The sequence below is a fragment of the Carcharodon carcharias genome, chromosome 15, assembly GCF_017639515.1.
Source record: "Carcharodon carcharias isolate sCarCar2 chromosome 15, sCarCar2.pri, whole genome shotgun sequence".
In the NCBI taxonomy this organism is placed as follows: Eukaryota; Metazoa; Chordata; class Chondrichthyes; order Lamniformes; family Lamnidae; genus Carcharodon; species Carcharodon carcharias.
Window position 1 is genome coordinate 106327684 of NC_054481.1, and position 21652 is coordinate 106349335.

Here is a 21652-nt window from a genome sequence, read left to right on the forward strand (position 1 = left end):
GTCTTGGTACTACATGTTCCATGTAAGATTTGATTGGAAATTGGATGAGGTAGCACAGGGCTGACAGTGACCTAGGGATCTCTTACAGTGAGAGTCATTATCTGCATGAGAAGACAGGGAAAAAACAATTGTTTCTATAGTGCATTGCACATAGAGAGATGTCTCAGAGCACTTTACAGGGCTAGGACAAAAGCATGGTTGAAGAGAAGGATCTTTGGAAAACTTTTGAATGCAGTGTGGGAGGTGACATTGTAGAGACATTAAAGCCTTGGAAAAATTCTAAAGTAAGGATTTTGAACTTTAATCTATCGAGCACAAGGAGCTTATAAAGTTGTAGTATATGAAATTTGAAAGGGGAAAATATAAATGCTTATGGAGAAGGGGAGGCCATTTAAGCAGTAAAGACAATAAGAGGAATTTCTGAAAGGGAATTGTTGAAAGTAATTTTCTGAGTGGATGGTAGGTGATTAAGTACATACGTTATACAAATAGAAGGCATCATAAGAACATAAGGGCAAGAGAAGACCCTACGAGCCTTCAGGCCTCCTCCGCTATTCAATTCAACATGGCTGATCCTCAGCTTCAACTCCACTTTCCAGCATGCTCTCTATATCCATCGATTCCCTGAGACCAAAAATCTTGAATTTAACGTCAAGATAGACAATAGTGGAGTATTCACAACCCTCTGGGATAGAGTCCAAATATTCACAAATTTTGAGAGAAGAAATTTCTCCTCATCTCAGTCCTATATGATTCGCCCCTCATCCTGAGACTGCCAGTGTTCTAGATTCCCCAGCCAGAAGAAAAAAACCTCTCAGTATCTACCCTGTCAATTCCCTTCAGAATCTTGTGTTTCATCTTATTGTTTAAATGTTAGATGGTATTGAATTTCCAAATTTGAATGGAATCGATCTAGACTAAGTATTTTTGAAGTTTAGTTCATAGCTGAAAATGTATTTAAATTGTTGATGTTGACTCATGTGAGAGATCAGTGTTGGATATCAATGATTGACAGCAGCAACAAAAACAAAAGGCCTGAGGGAAATGAAAATGAGATCAATGTTCAAATATCAGATGGTACTGTTTATTTAAGCTACTTTAAACAGGACTGTATTGTAAATGCAGACTGAAAACATACCTGTGCATCAGCGTGACTGCCTACTTAGCAAGCCCAGTAACTAATTTAGCTGCAAGATAAACTGCTGCAATACAGAAAACAAGCAAGATGTGCAGAAAAATGTTCCAGTTATTTGCTAGATTTTTTCCCCTAAATGGAACCGGCACATGACAAACAGTGCCTGCTCACAGGATTAATATCTCATGTCCACAAACTTAATTTTCCCTCCCCAAAATCTCAAAACTGGAATTTCTTGCATCCCCCCAGTCTCCCTTTCCTCTGACAATCTATGGGAGTTAAAAACCTAGGCTCAGTGTCACCTACAACTACTAACGATTTGTCTTTGTTCTTCTCATACACTTTACAACTTGACGGTGTCATGCACTGTGAACCTTGGACTTTCCCCTGGACTCATTTTGTTAACTAAAACTGCTGAGTTCCAGGGCTCAACTTCGAGGTACAAGCTGTGCAAAAAATCAACTCAATAGCAGCTGGCCTCTATTTCAGAATGGCAGGGTCAGTAAAATTCTACAGTAAACACAGGGTTAATCACATATGCACATATTTATTTACCAGCTGCTTCAGATCCATGGAAGCCAATCATTTATTTCCCTTAAATGTCAGTCGAGTACTGTATGGTGAGAGATTGCATTAGATGTTTATCATTAACTATTGGGTCAGGATAAGTCCCAGACATAATGTCAAGCTCTTATTCATCTCATTAATCATGAACTAAATGCAAAGTTTTATTCCCAGATCCCTAATTAGTAGCAGTAATTTAACTAAATTCTGTTTTAGAACCCAGGGTTTTATTTATTGATGTGAACTCATTCAGCCCTTCCCGTGTTGCAGTAGATCCAGTCCCAGGCTCAATTCTTCGAAGTTGATATTTGCCAAGAAGCTTCTCTTTAGTTCGGTCTCCACGGATAATTCATGATTCATTGCGACCTGCAGGAAGGTGAACAGAGTCTGGCACCGAAGCCAATCGAAAACCTTCTCCACACTGATCTGTGTGGAGGCAAGGAGCTCTGCCCCCCACAGGTGTAGGTGCAGCATGTTTGCAGCAGCTCTTGCTGACAGGCGCTGCGAGAAGGAAGAAAAAAAATTGGTCATTCCTAGGTTATACAGATCGACAGATAATGAAATTCCACACTTTTAGCTTATGTCAGCTGAGGTTGGGAGGGAGGACAGTATGTTCAGCCTCAGTGCCCCAGTGCCAAAAACTGAGAAAAACAGCCAAGGGGGAAAAGTCTTTAGGAGGTCTTTGAATACAGGATGGAAGGAGATAATCCCTTCATCTTTCCTTACAAGTTCCATTGGTACCCTGTGCTGCAGAGAGTCAAAAATTAAAATTCATCAACCTGAAATGCCTACTAAGTTCCTCTCCACAGATGCTGCCTGACCTGCTGAATGTTTCCAGCATTTTCTGTTTATATTTCAAGATTCTCATCTTCACTTCCATGGACAATTGAGTGAGTCACTGCCGGGTGGATGGCACCTGCATATCTGCATGTGTTGAAATTTTGGAGGAGTACAAGAACACAACAAATAGGAGCAGGTGTAGCCCGTACGGGTCATCAGGCCTGCTCCATCACTGAATACCATCATGGCTGACCTTGGGCTTTAAACTCCACTTTCCAATTCACTCCCCATAATCCCTCGATTCCCTGAGAATTCAGCAAAGCCAGTCAGGGTAGAGATGGGGCACTACAACTGGCCTCAAGATAAACCACATGGTTTCCCTGTCCAGTGACCCCTACAGTAGCGACATTAGGCAAGGACAGAGTTGAGTTTGGGGTTGGCTATGGCACTGTTTACTTGAATAAGCTTGTTGGCATTCACTGCCTAGAGCTCACACATAATAGGCAGCCAGGTACCATGTCTTTGAACCTGTACCCCAGCAAGTCAGCGTTTTTAGAAGAGGTGGAATACATTGCCAGCTGGTGTGGTGGGTGCTTCGAGAGGGAGTCAAACCTGTTCTTAGCTGGGACATATCATAAGCTAGTGTCTTTATAGAAATACTTGGTCTATGCGATCTCCCAGACTGATTTCGATTGTCTCAGGGGTTTGACGAAGAATTTTTCCAAGTCTTTTTTTTTAACCTTATTGGCCCTGGGTTTTTTTCCTCCCAGGAGAGTACATGGTTGCAAAGCTCAGTGGGAGCAGTTGGGAAGGTGATGGGTGTTTGCTGGGGTGGTTATGGAGAGGAGATATGTGATAATAATGTTCTGGCCATTGTGTAGGGCTTAAAGGGTTGTGAATCTTTGGAATTCTCTACTCCAGAGGGTTGTGGATGTTCCATCACTGAATACATTTAAGGCTGGGATAGACAAAATTTTGGGGTCTCAGGGAATCGAGGAATATGGGGACCAAGCGGGAAAATCAAGTTAAAGCCCAAGATCAGCCATGATCGTACTGAATGGAAGAGCAGGCTCAATGAGCCGTATGGCCTACTCTTGCTCTTGCATTCTTGGACAGGTTCAATGAACCACCTGGCTGTCAATTTTGTACGTTCATAAAAAGCAAAGTTGTGATCTTCCAAGGGCACTTATAAAACGATCATGTCATTTCCAGTCAATGAACTGTTTCAACCATTGCTGCTGTACTCACCCTCTTAGGATCTCTGCACAACAAAAGTTTCACCACCAGCCTCACGTCTCTGTGAACAGAGCCAGGCAGAGGTGGCAGCTTATCCTCTTGATAGTTCCTGCTCTCCAGGTAATCCATTCCACATCCATAAAATGGATTATGAAGATCCAGGATCTCATAGGCTAAGGTACCCACCGACCAGGCATCTGATTTGCTGTAATCAATAGTTACACTGGGTCCAGGGACTGCTGCAGAAATCTAGAAAGCACAGTAGTAAGGATTAGATTTAAGACATAGTGCACCAATAAGTCAAAGAATGTTGACTTGTTCACTCTGATTGCATTTACAGACAAATATGTTGCACTACAAACATTAACTGTGCACAAGTAGCAGCTCTGCCTGATTTTACTTATTTTTCCCAGTGCACTTGCCTCAGGAGCCATTAGGCAGCCATTTCCTCCCCGGTCGACATCCATGCTAGTAAAAGGAAGCCTCAACCCGAGACATTCCTCTGCCAGACAGCAACCAAAATCAGTGATCACCAAACGTGGACAGCCAACTGAACAAAGCACAGAAAAAAGACTTGAATTTATACCCTTTATTAGTGGGTCTTGAATCAGCAACTCTACAACTGAGGCAAGGGTGCTATGAATTGAAAATTAATTATTTTTCGTAGAATTAAAATGGTAAAAAGAAAAAAAACGATCTACAAAATATAGCAGAAAAATAATCTTATGATGTGCCTCAGAAGCAGTGACCTACATGTCAGTGTCCTACATGAAATACTGACTGCAAACCATTCCATTTTTCTCATTGAATATTTTTAGAAAAAGGCAAAAAAAATGATCTTCAAAAATGAGTACCACTATACATTGTGTAAATACTGAGCTAGGGCTTTATCCCGTACAGGAATTCTGTGGCTCAAGACTGGAATTATGGACAAATCTTCTCTTACTGATATGTTATGCCCAGAATGTCTAACTATTTTTTGTGCATGCAGAGTCAGTAAAACTTTAAAAAATCTAAGTGTTAATGACTGCTCCCACTCAATTCGTACAATCACCTGAATCAAACTCCACCAGGATGTTATCAGACTTCAGGTCTCTGTGTGCAATGCCATGCTGAACTAGATGATCCACTCCCTCCAGTAATTGAAGAATCATCAGAGTCGCACAGTTTGTGTTGGGGATACAGACCTGAAGGTACTGGCGCAGGGTGCATGGATAGCTAGGGCAGAAAACACACAAATGTCAACTCTGCATGTTGTCCTGCCAAAAAGGGTGTTATCAAATAGCTGACTACAAAGTTTTTCAAATTATTCAACATGCCACTTTTTTAAAAAGCAGCAACACTTCCAATAGCAGCATGCAACCTCACATGGTTCAAAATGCCCATTGTCTAAAATGGTGCTTTTTTCACCACTACTCCTTTCACATTAATTTTCTGTTTCCCCGCTAAAGGTGTTGACTTATGTTGCAATACAACCCCTCCTGTAGCAAAGTAACCTCTGGCACCTCATCCAAGCGAAGCCAGATAGCAAGCATCTGACTTGTAGGGACAACATAGCCAAAGACTATCCTGTCCTGACTCAATCTCCACTCAGAGTTCCAGCAACGGTCAGTGGATAACAATCAAGAATCAGATCTCTAACACAGAGCCATAAGGGACCAGTTGTACTACTCAGTGCAGCACAGACCAGTGACTGAATGTTTGACCTTCCTAATCTGTCACAAATAGCTGAGCCATCAGTGTTTAAGCGACTTTTTGTTTTGGGTGCAGTCTAGAGCATGACTTGCTCAAAAGTCATTCTATTCAATGTTGCACATACTTCACCATCGTGAGTTTCTGATTTCAAACATGTCACCTTGGCTTTTCCTAAGTGGAGGCTGAATGTTTCCCAACAGGAAGGAGGAAAAATCTACAGTTCCAATAGTTTATTTTATAGAGATAAAAACAAAAAAACTGCGGATGCTGGAAATTCAAAACAAAAACAAAAACAGAATTACCTGGAAAACTCAGCAGGTCTGGCAGCATCAGCGGAGAAGAAAAGAGTTGACGTTTCGAGTCCTCATGACTCTTCGACAGAACTTGAGTTCGAGTCTAAGAAAGAGTTGAAATATAAGCTGGTTTAAGGTGTGTGTGTGGGGGGGGCGGAGAGAGAGAGAGAGAGGTGGAGGTGGGGGGGGTGGTGTGGTTGTAGGGACAAACAACCAGTGATAGAAGCAGATCATCAAAAGATGTCAACAACAATAGTACAAAAGAACACATAGGTGTTAAAGTTAAAGTTGGTGATATTATCTAAACGAATGTGCTAATTAAGAATGGATGGTAGGGCACTCAAGGTATAGCTCTAGTGGGGGTGTTTTTTTTTAAAAATAATGGAAATAGGTGGGAAAAGGAAAATCTTTACAATTTATTGGAAAAAAAAAAGGAAGGGGGAAACAGAAAGAGGGTGGGGATGGGGGAGGGAGCTCACGACCTAAAGTTGTTGAATTCAATATTCAGTCCGGAAGGCTGTAAAGTCCCTAGTCGGAAGATGAGGTGTTGTTCCTCCAGTTTGCGTTGGGCTTCACTGGAACAATGCAGCAAGCCAAGGACAGACATGTGGGCAAGAGAGCAGGGTGGAGTGTTAAAATGGCAAGCGACAGGGAGGTTTGGGTCATTCTTGTGGACAGACCGCAGGTGTTCTGCAAAGCGGTCGCCCAGTTTATGTTTGGTCTCTCCAATGTAGAGGAGACCACATTGGGAGCAACGAATGCAGTAGACTAAGTTGGGGGAAATGCAAGTGAAATGCTGCTTCACTTGAAAGGAGTGTTTGGGTCCTTGGACGGTGAGGAGAGAGGAAGTGAAGGGGCAGGTGTTGCATCTTTTGCGTGGGCATGGGGTGGTGCCATAGGAGGGGGTTGAGGAGTAGGGGGTGATGGAGGAGTGGACCAGGGTGTCCCGGAGGGAGCGATCCCTACGGAATGCTGATAGGGGGGATGAAGGGAAGATGTGTTTGGTGGTGGCATCATGCTGGAGTTGGCGGAAATGGCGGAGGATGATCCTTTGAATGCGGAGGCTGGTGGGGTGATAAGTGAGGACAAGAGGGACCCTATCATGTTTCTGGGAGGGAGGAGAAGGCGTGAGGGCGGATGCGCGGGAGATGGACCAGACACGGTTGAGGGCCCTGTCAACGACCGTGGGTGGAAAACCTCGGTTAAGGAAGAAGGAGGACAGGGAACTGAGAGAATGGGATTGAGTCCTTACAGGAAGCGGGGTGTGAGGAGCTGTAGTCGAGATAGCGGGCCCCAGCTATGCCTGTCTCTTTATGGGGTATGTGGAACATTCCTTGTTCCAGTCCTACTCTGGCCCCCTTCCACAACTCTTTCTCCGGTACATCGATGATTACTTCGGTGCTGCTTCATGCTCTCGTCGGGACTTGAAAAAATTTATTAATTTTGCTTCCAATCTCCACCCCTCCATCATTTTCACGTGGTCCATCTCTGACACTTCCCTTCCCTTCCTTGACCTCTCTGTCTCAATCTCTGGTGATAGACTGTCCACCAATATCCATTACAAACCCACCGACTCCCACAGCTATCTCAACTACAGCTCCTCACACCCCGTTTCCTGTAAGGACTCCATCCCATTCTCTCAGTTCCTTCGCCTCCGTCGCATCTGTTCTGATGATGCTACCTTCAAAAACAGTTCCTCTGACATGTCCTCCTTCTTCCTTAACCGAGGTTTTCCACCCACGGTCGTTGACAGGGCCCTCAACCGTGTCCGGTCCATCTCCCGCGCATCCGCCCTCACGCCTTCTCCTCCCTCCCAGAAACATGATAGGGTCCCTCTTGTCCTCACTTATCACCCCACCAGCCTCCGCATTCAAAGGATCATCCTCTGCCATTTCCGCCAACTCCAGCATGATGCCACCACCAAACACATCTTCCCTTCACCCCCCCCTATCGGCATTCCGTAGGGATCGCTCCCTCCGGGACACCCTGGTCCACTCCTCCATCACCCCCTACTCCTCAACCCCCTCCTATGGCACCACCCCATGCCCACGCAAAAGATGCAACACCTGCCCCTTCACTTCCTCTCTCCTCACCGTCCAAGGACCCAAACACTCCTTTCAAGTGAAGCAGCATTTCACTTGCATTTCCCCCAACTTAGCCTACTGCATTCATTGCTCCCAATGTGGTCTCCTCTACATTGGAGAGACCAAACATAAACTGGGCGACCGCTTTGCAGAACACCTGCGGTCTGTCCGCAAGAATGACCCAAACCTCCCTGTCGCTTGCCATTTTAACACTCCACCCTGCTCTCTTGCCCACATGTCTGTCCTTGGCTTGCTGCATTGTTCCAGTGAAGCCCAACGCAAACTGGAGGAACAACATCTCATCTTCCGACTAGGCACTTTACAGCCTTCCGGACTGAATATTGAATTCAACAACTTTAGGTCGTGAGCTCCCACCCCCTTTCTGTTTCCCCCTTCCTTTTTTTTCCCAATAAATTATAAAGATTTTCCTTTTCCCACCTATTTCCATTATTTTTTAAAAAAAAACACCCCCACTAGAGCTATACCTTGAGTGCCCTACCATCCATTCTTAATTAGCACATTCGTTTAGATAATATCACCAACTTTAACTTTAACACCTATGTGTTCTTTTGTACTATTGTTGTTGACATCTTTTGATGATCTGCTTCTATCACTGCTTGTTTGTCCCTACAACCACACCACCCCCCCACCTCCACCTCTCTCTCTCTCTTTCTCTCTCTCTCCGCCCCCCACACACACACCTTAAACCAGCTTATATTTCAACTCTTTCTTGGACTCGAACTCAAGTTCTGTCGAAGGGTCATGAGGACTCGAAACGTCAATTCTTTTCTTCTCCGCCGATGCTGCCAGACCTGCTGAGTTTTTCCAGCTAATTCTGTTTCTGTTTTTGTTTTGAGTTTATTTTATAGGTCTAGTGGGGAGACTGCAGAAATCCCTAACAGAACCTCACTTTCTCCCTCCCTCTCTCTCTAGACACTCTAGCAACTCCTACAGAGATGGAAATGCATTCAAAGAAGGTCTGCCTGGATCAGGTGAAAGGTATGAGGGTTGCAAATAATGATCTATTTTTTTTCCATCCGTGTGGAATTAATTTTGTTATGTGCACCTTTATCAAGGTGAGGTGCAGATGTATGCCACCAGTAGAAACAATAAAAACCTATTTATAATATATATTTTTGAAAAGTTACCATACGTATGGAAGAAGAAAGAACACACCCTCAGCCACTGATACAATAACATGCTAGTCCACAAATTACCAGATTTAGTGAATTCAATTTTAAATTTACCACGGTTGCAAAACATTTAGGTTTTAAGTTCAATGTCATAACCACCTCAAAACTATACTTGGGAGAGGCTTTGTTAGCTTTTATATTATAGCTTGTATTTTAGTGACAAAAGAAATGTTGAATTGGTAGCAATGGCTCATTTGTTTCAATTTAACAAGCTCAAAATAGAGCTACATGAAACTTTGCATTATTATCTGGAGATCAGGGATAGGAGTCCAAAACTTTTCACACACTCCCTAGAAATGTCCTTGTGTTTTTAATGTGTCAAATGTCTTTGGGATCAACCTTTCTTTAATAATTCTACAAAACAAGCTGCAGCAGAATGGCTACGTCAGTAGCATTAACTGGCCCAAAAATCCTCTTACTAACTCTAAATAACTCAGTACCTCTTTCAATTTAGCCTTTGTTCACAGCTCCCTGCCTCCAGCTTGCCACTACTCCTGACCTGCTGTCTATTTCAACTCACTGCTTCCCTCCGTGACTTTCCCACTTACCACTTCTCTCCCATCTCACTGTGAGCGAGAGCTCAGAGAGGGAAGCAGCGAGCAGGAGGGTCGGGGAGGGAAGCAGAGAATGAGCACTGTTTTCATTGCTGCACAGGGTAATGGAGCCGGGGAGAGAAAGAGAAGGACTGGGAGAAACTGGAGATTTGATCAATCCAACTAATGGTGTGGAGTGGGAGGGCACTGGCTTGCTGTTTAGTTTCAGGGAATCAGCTGGTGCACATTAATCAGGACCAATGACAGCTTTGGCCTCTAGGAACCGACACGAAGAATTTCAGCTGTTAATTCCACCTCACTAATTGTGTCAGGCTTGGCTCTTCTCCATTCATTTCCTGCCACAGGGGATTCTATCAGTTCTTTCCTCATGGGCTAAAGTAGCAGGAAACCTCATTTAACCATCAGAATCTTTTTCTCATCTCGCCCCTTCAGGCATAAACCTTGCTGGGGTGCCTGGTATTCTTGGGCAGTAGCATAGCCTGGTTGTTGGGCAGGACTCCATCCTGGGCTATGGTGCACCCTCCTAGCAGCTTGCTGAGCTCCTCATCATTGCAGATGGTGAGCTGCTGGTGGCAGGGCCGTGTTGCCGGCCAGCTGAAGGATCTCAGTGGTGAGGTACTCAAGGACAGCAACCAGGTAGATGGAGGCTCCGGCCCCGACACGCTCGGCATAGTGACCCGTGCACAGCAGCCAGTGGATACGGCCAACAGGGAAGTGGAAACCAGCTCTGGGGGAGCAGGTCTGTGTGTTGGCATGCCCTTGATTACGTGCGCAGCACATGATGGACTGTTGCATGGCTGCACAGCTTAGAGAGAACACTTCTAAGTCTCCCCCACTGGCTGTATTATTAGCACCATCGCGTGCACGCACCCAGACACACAGACGCGTTTAAATAACCTGAATCCTCAGACCAAATTTAGTTTAATACTGCAACCAACACCGCAACATGTTATATAGATTATCTCCCAACCAGGGGTTCACAAGCTATCCATGTTGTACCAGTTTTACAAAAAAGTACAAAAGGAATGCTGACAGGCATTAAAAACAGTTATGAATCTCTTCCAGCAATCTCTTCCTGCTTAACCAACATAAATCTGGGATCAATGAATTGTGAGGTAGGCTAACTCTGGCTACATAGAACAGATGTTCAAGATCTAGGATTCAGTCAATCTCTTCCACCCCATGCAGAGATCTACATCGTGTTTCACCATGGTCACTTTCAGGTTTCCTTCTTGTCCAAACTCAAGCACAACACATGATGGACCTGGACTAATTCTTCAGCTTGCGGTCCTTGAACGCATAATGCCTGGCAGGGTCTAAACTGCTTACCTTTTCATCACTAGAAAGAGGGTGCGGTTGTGTCCCAACCCACAAGGATTCAATCTGGTTGGCAGTACATCAGGGTAATCTATCCAAGCTCCAGGCAAGAGAGGGACATTGTCTATGAAAGCTCGGACAATCTGGATGATGTTTGGATGTGGTTTCATCTTCTTTCTGTTATGACTGTAGGGTCTGATCAAAGTTATAGGGACAAGCTATAAGAATAATTCAGGAGGAAAATTCACATAATCTGTGTCTTGTTGTCCCTGGCTGTAGCACATAAGATAATGTTACATGATTTCAATTGAAATTGCCATTATACTCCAATTTGTTGGTGGAGCTGCAGTGCTGTAAGCTGGCACAGCAGCAAGCTATCCCACAATATTAAGGGGCAGATTCAATGCCACAGGTGCAGAATTTTATCTTGGCTATAACTGTGAGGTAAGAGGAAGTCACCCAAAGCCACTCTTTCATGTCAGAGGAAACACAGGAACAGGTGTAGGTATTTCAGCCTCACGAGCCAGTTTCATCACTGAACAGGAGTAGACCATTCGGCCCCTCGAGCCTGCTCTTCCATTCAATAAGATCACAGCTGATCTGCTTGTGTTTTCAAATTCCACACTCCCATCTACCCCCGATAACCTTTGATTCCCTTGCCTAACAAGACTCTATCTACCTCTGCCTTAAAAATGTTCAATGACCCCACCTCCACCGCATTCTGAGGCAGAGAGTTCCAAAGTCGCATAGCCCTCAGAGAAAATTAATCTCATCTTGGTCCTAAATGGGAGACCCCTAATTTTAAAACAGTGCCCCCTAGCCCTGGACTCACCCGCCAGAGGAAACATCCTTTCCACCGCCACCTTGTCAAGGCAGTTCAGGATCTTGTATACTTCAATCAAATCACCCCTCATTTTGCTAAACTCCAGTGGAAACAAGCCCAGTCTGTCCAACCTTTCCTAGCTCCAATTTTAAGATTATGCCCCTTTTTCTGGTTCCATCACCAGAGAAAATGATTTATCTGTATTTATTCCATTATCATTTTAAAGGGCTCAATTAGATCATACCTCAGCATTCTAAATTCAAGGGAATCCAAACTAAGTTTATGTAACTTGTCCTCGTACTGTAATCTGTTAAGCCCTGGTATCATTCTGGTCAATCTGCATTGTACCCCTTCCAAAGTCAATATATCATTCCTGAGGTTTGGTGGCCCAAAATTGAACACAGTGTATCATATTGGGTATGATCAAGGCTCTGTACAACTTAAGCATCAATTCCTCACTTTTGAATTTAAGCACCTTGAGATAAAGGCCCACATATCATTCACCTTGTTGGTTACTTTTTGTACCTCTGCACTAGCTTTAGCGGTGTGTGTACATGGGCAGTTAAACGGGGAATGAGTCTTTCTGAATTGTTCTTCGAAAGAGCTGGCTGGATGGTCTGAATGGCCTCCTCCTTTGCTGAACTATTCTACGATTTTATGACTCTCTTTTATTAGCTGATACTTGTCGAATTGCTTAGTCACTCCTGTCTCTGATGATGTAATCAGTAAGTTCCCCACTACTGATGTAGTTTTCTCACCTATTTCTGTTAACACCCTGGAGTAGAAACCAGATTCTGGACACCTGTCTATCTTCAGAACCATTACTTTCTCCATTATTGCCATTATTTTGTATTAAACCCACCGGGTTCCTCCCCTTTACTTATTTTATTCTCCCTTGTACCATATGTAATGTATCCTCCTCCTCCGCTGTAAAACAATACAAAGTACTAACTTAACAGGTATTTCCTTGTTATCCATTATAATCTCCCCTCCATCTGTATTTAATGTGTTTAATTCCTGTTTACCGTGCTGTCTCAGTATATTTATTAAAACTCATGTTGTTAGCTATAAGGACCCTTACAAGTTTTTTATTTTTCATACACCCTTTTGCCGTTTTGATTGCTTTTTTGTATCCTATTACTGGTTTTTATAGTTCTCCCATTGACTGCATTGGCATTAGCTTGATCTGGACAGGTCTAATAACTGTATGCCCTTTGAGGAGGGATACAATACATGATAACTACATAAACAAGAATATTAAGCAAAACAAAAATCCACCTGCAAACAAATGTATTTAACCAACTGTACTATATCTGCAATCACTTATCCTATCACATTCATACCAATGAGGCAACGGTTGCTAATATAGGTGCTGCGTGTGTGTAACTAACCCTTTGGTTCTGTCAAACTCTCTGGTTAAAGCGTTGGGGATGGTTGGGACCAGCTCCTTGCCCATTGCTGTCAGGATTGCATCACTGGAGGACCCCGCCTGCAATGAAAAGTTCAAGCATCAAGGCAATTAATTCCATGAGGCTTAATGTGCAAAACACGAGCGTTTGCTTTAAAATACTTTTTGCCTCAAGTAGTTTCATTTTTCACTTTACAGCAGAAGTAGAAAGTTTAAAATGGGAGGTGGAGGAGACAGTGAAAACCATGATCTCTGTCTCAGGGATCCACAAAACGTTAACAATAAAGTTCCCTTCAATTCAGCCTTATTTTCTCAAGTTCATGTCATTTCACCCAAGAGAAGAAGCACATCAACAACTGTCTTGCATGTTAAGTAATGTGATCCAGTCAAACCCATCAGCTAAAATCTCAGACAGGTCACAAATTTGGTGCTGATGGTACAGAAAACAGCTAGTGTTAGCTTTTCTCAGCTGGGTCACAATTCAGGCAGATCCAAGGTGCTAATTCCCAAATTGATCTGTAGTGCTCCTCCCGTGCTGAGCAATATTTTGATGTAAGGGGAAATCGAAATGACAGTTCTTCATGGCTTAGGAAACAGAAAGGCTTAAACATGATAGAGAAACACAATTCAAATATACCTGCACAGCCACCTATTTACCTGCAAAGAGTTGATTATTCCTTGATGATCCACCTCAACATGATTTGGAAAGTGTTACCACCAGAGCAGTGACAAATTTTAAATCCTCCACAGGCTGCACACCAGACAAGTTTAATTCTGGTGTATTCATCCACTGCAAATATTTTTCATACATAATTTTACTTTCCTGATGTTACACTGTTATTGTTAGGGAATTAATTACATTGTTAATCAAGCAATTGAGCCCTAAAACAGGAGAAATATTACATTAAAAAATTATGACTTTCTTTTTACAAATAGGTGGAGAGTGAAGTATGTTAAATTCAGAATACGGCCTTCAAAATATTCATTATATGCCCACTCAAGCTGTATGCCAAATACCCCAGTATACTCTTTTAAAATTAAATAAACAAATTAACAAACTAATGAACAGATTGACAGCCCCTTAAAGGGGCACCGTAACAAAAAACAAATCTTTAGAGGAAATTTATTTAATTAAAATAATATTTTGAGGGGAGACAATGTATTCCAGCCCCTGCGGCACCCACTGGGGTGGGCAGAAAGCCTCAAGCACACCAGCAGATACCACCTGCTCCTTCTCCAAGAATACCTGGATACAAATGTAACCACAGAAGAGAGGCAGACTGTCAGGTTGAATGACCCCCCTCACCGCCCACTGCCTAGACCTGTTTGGTCATTTTTGATCCAGGCTCAAGCAACAAACTTTCACTGTATGTAACTTACTTTTATGTTCCAAAGCATTTTTAGAGCCAGTGGGTAGCTGACTTCTCCCATGGAAGCACCCAGTGGGTAGCTGACGTCTCCTTCAGAAGCACTCAGTGGGTAGCTGACGTCTCCTTCGGAAGCACTCAGTGGGTAGCTGACGTCTCCCTCGGAAGCATCCAGTAGGCAGCAGATGTCTCCTTCAGAAGCGGCTAGTGGGTGGCTGATGTCTCCTTCAGAAGCGGCTAGTGGGTGGCTGATGTCTCCTTCAGAAGCAGCTAGTGGGTGGCTGATGTCTCCTTCAGAAGCAGCTAGTGGGTGGCTGATGTCTCCTTCAGAAGCAGCTAGTGGGTGGCTGATGTCTCCTTCAGAAGCAGCTAGTGGGTGGCTGATGTCTCCTTCAGAAGCAGCTAGTGGGTGGCTGATGTCTCCTTCAGAAGCAGCTAGTGGGTGGCTGATGTCTCCTTCAGAAGCAGCTAGTGGGTGGCTGATGTCTCCTTCAGAAGCAGCTAGTGGGTGGCTGATGTCTCCTTCAGAAGCAGCTAGTGGGTGGCTGATGTCTCCTTCAGAAGCAGCTAGTGGGTGGCTGATGTCTCCTTCAGAAGCAGCTAGTGGGTGGCTGATGTCTCCTTCAGAAGCAGCTAGTGGGTGGCTGATGTCTCCTTCAGAAGCAGCTAGTGGGTGGCTGATGTCTCCTTCAGAAGCAGCTAGTGGGTGGCTGATGTCTCCTTCAGAAGCAGCTAGTGGGTGGCTGATGTCTCCTTCAGAAGCAGCTAGTGGGTGGCTGATGTCTCCTTCAGAAGCAGCTAGTGGGTGGCTGATGTCTCCTTCAGAAGCAGCTAGTGGGTGGCTGATGTCTCCTTCAGAAGCAGCTAGTGGGTGGCTGATGTCTCCTTCAGAAGCAGCTAGTGGGTGGCTGATGTCTCCTTCAGAAGCAGCTAGTGGGTGGCTGATGTCTCCTTCAGAAGCAGCTAGTGGGTGGCTGATGTCTCCTTCGGAAGCAGCTAGTGGGTGGCTGATGTCTCCTTCGGAAGCACCCAGTGCGTGGCTGATGTCTCCTTCGGAAGCACCCAGTGGGTGGCTGATGTCTCCTTCGGAAGCACCCAGTGGGTGGCTGATGTCTCCTTCGGAAGCACGCAGTGGGTGGCTGATGTCTCCTTCGGAAGCACCCAGTGGGTGGCTGATGTCTCCTTCGGAAGCACCCAGTGGGTGGCTGATGTCTCCTTCGGAAGCACCCAGTGGGTAGCTGATGTCTCCTTCGGAAGCACCCAGTGGGTAGCTGATGTCTCCCTTGGAAGCACCCTGTGGGTAGCTGATGTCTCCTTCAGACACACTCAGTGGGTCAGGGTCAGTTGATGGTTCGCTCTTCAAAATCGTAAAACTCAAACTTGATGTTTCCTCTATAATCATTGTGCTCTTTCGTATTTCGGGATTCTCACTGGAGACATCCTTTACAGTGGGTTCAGTCTTTCCCTCCCCACTACCCTCTTGGACTGTCTGCTTTGTTGTGATCGTATTGCTTGCCTTTGGGTTGACCAGTCCAGGGATAAACGCCTTGTACACAGCTGCATTACACCCCTTTCCAATGTGGTATCCAATCTGGTAATCTTCAAACCGATATCCACGGGTGCACAAAGGTATGGAGTTTTCATATTTAATTTTCTTCCTTTTAAACAATGTCTGGCAAATGGAAATAATAGAACAAATACATTTATGAAGATGCAGGTGAGGGGAGAAATAGCATTCAGTGACTAACCAAAATTTACCAATGAGCACATATTTATGGATATTAGAACTTTTATCAAGTGCAGTTAGTTTTGAATGAACTGCAAATCTTTATTCAGCTTTATGAGTAGAACTGCTAAAAAATTTAGCCCTGCCATTAGCACTCTTAGTAATCTACTAAATTCCTGCCCACCGGTTAACAGGGCAAGTTCTCCAGGCTATTCTAGGAAATTAAGATGCCATGGCTTCATTGTCAGATCCACCATCCCAGATAATCAGGAAGCTAGCAAGACTGAAACTGAAAAATTCCTAAATTTCATAATAATGAAGCTGAAGTGCTTCACCAGAGTAGGGAGTGAATCACATCAAGCAAATCAAACCAATGGTCACTGATGGGGTAGAACTTTTGCTATTAAATCACTTTGTTGCTCAGTGAAGTTTTATTTTGGAGGAGTAGGAAAATGGTTTAATCTCTGCTGTGGTATTGGTTTACATTCACCATTATCCATCTTAAATAATGACTGATCATATTTGATATTAAACTCAGGAAAATTCCTCATCTCCCCTGAGAACAATAACCAGGATTTTGTAGTAAAAATAACATTATTGAGGGCATATCCAGTAGTCATGCATGCGCAGTAAAATGAGAAAATCAGGAAGCTGCCTTCTGGGTTGCTGTGCTATAACAGTACCTTGCTGAGAGATCAGCATTGACATATGCAGAAGGGTATGAAGTTGGGGTACTTACCTAACAGATGCAAGAAAAACCTAGGGCTTGTCCATTCCAGCCTAAGTGATAATGGCATGATAAGTTTTAATTACTACCAAACAGCCTCTGGCACTGAAAATTAACTTATATAAGTGTGAAGTCTCATTCCTTCAGATTTTAATTATAGACACATTTTTTTGAGTATTTGTTTCACTATTTCTTTCTGCCTAATTTTTTATTCATTCATGGGATGTGGGCATCATCGGCTAGGCCAGCATTTATTGCCCATCCCTAATTGCCCTCGAGAAGGTGGTGGTGAGCCTGCCTTCTTGAACAGCTGCAGTCCATGTGGTCTAGGTACACCCACAGTGCTGTTAAGAAGGGAGTCCCAGGATTTTGACCCAGTGACAGTGAAGGAATGGCGACATATTTCCAAGTCAGGATAGTGAGCGGCTTGGAGGGGGACTTCCAGGTGGTGGTGTTCCCGTCTATCTGCTGCCCTTGTCCTTCTAGATGGCAGTGGTCGTGGTTTTGGAAGGTGCTGTCGAAGGAGCCTTGGTGAATTCGTAAGATGTTAATCTCATCTTTCAATTTCTATACATGACTTGTCAATGAATTCAATATTCTAACTTACACTTCCTGGTTCAGACTCTGCATATCTCAGTAAGGATTCTTCAATCTGACTAAGGTATGGTTACTTGCCCTGTTCACACAGTTCCCAGATCCTCTACAGGAGGCAATGTATTGTTTGGATTTCCAACCGCCACAAGTTCTATTGCAAAAGCTCACGTAAAGTCTGTAACAAGTGCAAGTATAACGAATGGGTAACACCATTAATTTGCCAGGCCCCTAATTGACACATTAGGATATGCTCTTTTTGATTAAACCAATACATGTTAGGATAGGGTTGCACAGGCTTCTACCAATATCTTGCTCAAGTGATTGCTTATTCATGAGCCTGGGCTATCAAATCAGAGTTTAAAGGCAAGTTAGCAGAGTCAAGGCTTCCTAACTTCCAAATTAGCAGTTTGATTAGCTCAAACATCAACTGATTTTAGAGGGGTGGATTATCAACTTGCTATTTGGGCCTAAAACTAGCGTTAGGAATTGGCTTCCCGCACGATTTTCACCTAAATTGAATTCATCCCCAATTAACATCTGGCAATGATTGGGCAACGCCAGTTTTAGGCCAGAGCAGCAAGATGAAAATTCAGCCCTGAAACGTTCGTCTGACTATTCAGAAGTTGTCTGAACCAACACTTGTTTTGTTTTGTTTTTACCTGGATGTCCTCGCAGGCAGCAACCCCCATCCTCACCTCCTCCACCTGCTGCTCGATGAAGCCTAGCCCCAGGCCGAAGGCCAGCAAGGCCCCGCCAAGCCCGGGGATCTGCCGGGACGCTCGGCGCTGGAGCTGAACCGCCAGGCCGCCCACGGACAGGCGGAAATAGCGGTAACGGGCGGGTAGGGCGGCCCGCAGCGGCTGCTGGGCCCAGGGCCGCCCGAAGGCCGCGCTGCCCTTGGCCCTGGCCGCGGGGGCGACGAGGCGCAAGGCCGAGCGGCCGAGCTCGAAGCCGCGGGCCAGGAGCCGTCGCACCGACATTTTGAAGGCTTAAACCTCCGTCTTGGTTTTCAACATGGTGGGTGGGTGGGGGGAGCGGTGGTGGAATGAAGCTGGTGTTTGAGCCAGAGTCTGAAGGGAAGCGTTAATCCTGTCAACGTTCAGGATTTACCTCAAACAAGAGCCGTCACCATGGCAACACCCACAAATAGACCGCGGCCGCCTCACACCCTGACAGCGTCAAACCAAACAAACTGCAGCTTTATTTTTACCATAATATCCGCCCGCGCCCTCACCCCGGGCACAACAAAAAGGACACGGAAACAGCTTTATCCTGTTCCCAGGTAATACCACATGTAGGCCAGCCTAGTAAATGGGGGGTGGGGGTGAAGGAGGCATCAACAGCCTCAAAAACAACTCCAGGACATCCCCTGATCCAAGCTCACAACAAGTGAAAATGAGCAGTGACACACAATTAGACAGGCCAACCCTGTGAAAAAGGCGACCAAAGGCTTGAAAAATAGTGGACACAGTCTCCCAAAAAGCCCAGAACTCAAGAACATCCCTTATGAGGGATAACAATAAGTGGTTATACAACACTGGTAACTAAGATGTCCATCTACCCAATATTCCTCCAGCTGGACCCATCTTTTGTTTCTTTATGGTCTCATTAAGGCTCCCCCATTTTGCCTTCTTCCCATTGTCCCTTCTGTCACTTCACCTTATCACAGCTTTTCTTTTTGTTTAGTTCAGTTCTACATTTCACACTCTCCTCTTTTCTCCCCCTCCCCATTGGCCCCCCACCTTTTCCCTTGCTCTGTACTTGCTTATAAACTGTTACATCTCTGTTGTATTAAATCTCTTATCTCGTTCCAGTTCTGATAAGAGATCATTGACCTGAAAGGTTAACTCTGTGTTTCTCTGCACTGATGCCGTGCAACCTGCTGAGTGCTTTCAGCATTTTCTGTTTTGATTACTTTGCTTGTAATGTTTGGGAAAATAAGTGTAAGCACCCGAGAGCCTCAAGGGAAAAATCCAAATGTTGAATATGCAAAATTCCTTCAAGGAGGGGAATCCTGGGCATCATATTCCCATGGAAAATTTGAACTTACATATTACGAAGTATGCATTCTGGTTACAACAACAACATATATTTATATAGTGTCTTTCATGTAATAGAATGCTGCATTATTTTTAACCACTTCTATATTTCTCGAGTTAATAAGAAACAAAATAATTTTAAGGAAATTAAGAAAACTAAGTGACATCTGGATTTTTAATACACGAACCTGATCATCACATTACTTGAAGTTACCTCAGTAGAGAGATTCCCACATCTGTTCTTCCTTCCCCCCAAAATAAACTTTACCCTGTGCAACTCCCCATTCTTTTCTCAAAGACACTCTAAACTCCACAAATACACCACCAGTTTATAAAGGCACTTTTCTTCCTTACCCCACATTCAAATTCAACAACTCTCTATGCTCCATCCAACTTAAATGAAGTTGGTAACTATCTTCTACCACTCTGTAAATGTTGCCATTCTCCCTCCCCCACTCTTTGTTAAAGCTGACATTCTTTTCCATCCAGCTTCCATTAAAAATTACACTATACCCCTCCTCCCAGTGAATGCTGACACTCTTTTTCCCTCACTTTTGATTGATCATCCCAGCTCCTCCCCTTCATAGCTGTCACCATTCTTCCCCTTTCCACACCCATTGCTTCTTTGTTGCCTTCCAAATATTACCAACCATTGTCCTCTTCATTATCTATTTGCCTCCTTTATATTCACCTCGCTTCTGCCCTTTATTACTCCTCTCCTTACTATCTCCACTGTTGAGTGCAGAGATCCATTTTCTACATCATAAAATGCAAGGACCTGTATTTACTTAATTGAAACCAGCCCCTTAATTCAATAGCACATTCTTATCAATGCCATCAGTAACTTGAGCATAGAGGTATTTATACTATGTATGCACTGGAGCAGGGGAAGGGGATTTAGGAAGAGACCCAAATATCTCCTGTCAGCTGGGCACATAGGGCGGAATTTTCTGTGCCCACTGGCATCGGGCATCATGGCAGGCATGAGCAGACAATATGGCAGGAAGGCCAAAAATCGGTTTCACAATGTCATAGAACCAGTTTGCAATCGTCTGCTCCACTCGTCAGTGGTGGGCTGCGTTTCCCACTACCCCTCATTGGGCACTTCCTTGTAATTCATGTGCATAACATTATAAGCCCAGCTCGCCAGAATCATCCCCCATGCTGGATCATCCTAGCAATCACGCCGTGTTTCTCAACTGTAAATAACTGATGTGCACCTCTCGAGTTGCACTTAGCTCGGAACTTCGAGGTTTGTTTGCCTACCAGGTTATGGGCAGCACTCGTGGTCATCAGCACCAGGCTTTGCAGGCAGTACAACATCACTTTTGGGGGGGGTCACGGGCAGGACCCTACCTACCAGGCCAGCCATAAGGTGGTGATAGCTTTTTAACAGCTGCAGGTTGCATGGGGAAGGGGGAGAAGTGGTCTCAGGCAACGGAAAAGGCTGCAGGGCTAGGGCTGTACTGGGGATGGGAGGGCGTGCATGGGGGCACATGTTGACCTGTGCAAGTGGCCTCAAGATGATGAGGGCCGAGGAGATAATCTCCAGAGGAGATGAGGCCAGATGGAGATGTGAGAGTGTGTATGAGCGAGTGAGTGCTGATGTCCCTTGAGCTGGCAGTGAGTGAGATGCCAGTGAATGTGTGATGGGCTTGTGAGTGTGAGTTTAGAGTGATGAGATGGTTGCCTTACCCTGGAGGCATGGATGAGATAATTCATCCTCTTCCTGCACTGGACGGCCAACCACTTCCGTGCAGTGTTGGCACTGACCACCACTGCCACTACCTCCCAAGCTGGAGTGGTGAGATTGCTGGGCCTTGTGCAGCCAGAGTCCGGGTGGAGGACATCACGGGGGGCATCCAAAAGGCATTTCAGTGACAGATCACAGAACTCTTCTTGGCTTTTAGGGCAAAGTCTTCTCTGGAGCAGTCCGGGGCTGCAAACATTGAGAACTGTGTGGTTGGCTGCAGTTTGGATATGGCCCGCGGAGTAAGGAAATGGCAAGGTAATGGCATGGAGGCCAATTCAGATCCTACCCGCCAGTGAGATGGCATGTTTCCTGTGGCTGCATAAACAATGAGGTGAGATTGGGACAAAACGGTGTGAAAAGCCGC

The 21652-nt window shown here is 44.7% G+C and overlaps 1 protein-coding gene across 3 annotated transcripts; it reads right to left on the reverse strand.

The window, feature by feature from the left end:
• Positions 1–1062: 1062 nt before the first annotated feature.
• On the reverse strand, positions 1063–18493 carry pink1 (PTEN induced kinase 1). 3 transcript variants are annotated; one of them, XM_041206724.1, is made up of 9 exons: positions 18156–18492; positions 14670–16121; positions 14463–14636; positions 13066–13163; positions 10864–11046; positions 4770–4933; positions 4138–4265; positions 3728–3964; positions 1063–2200 (listed from the first exon to the last, which is right to left on the reverse strand). In XM_041206724.1, the coding sequence occupies exons 1-9, from the start codon at positions 18474–18476 to the stop codon at positions 1949–1951; spliced, it is 3009 nt and encodes a 1002-aa protein (XP_041062658.1). In that variant the 5' UTR covers positions 18477–18492; the 3' UTR covers positions 1063–1948. The 3 variants fall into 3 exon arrangements, with proteins under 3 accessions (XP_041062658.1, XP_041062657.1, XP_041062659.1); XM_041206723.1 differs by having other exon boundaries at positions 14463–16121; XM_041206725.1 differs by lacking the exon at positions 10864–11046 and having other exon boundaries at positions 14463–16121; positions 18156–18493.
• Between the last annotated feature and the right edge of the window lie 3159 nt (positions 18494–21652).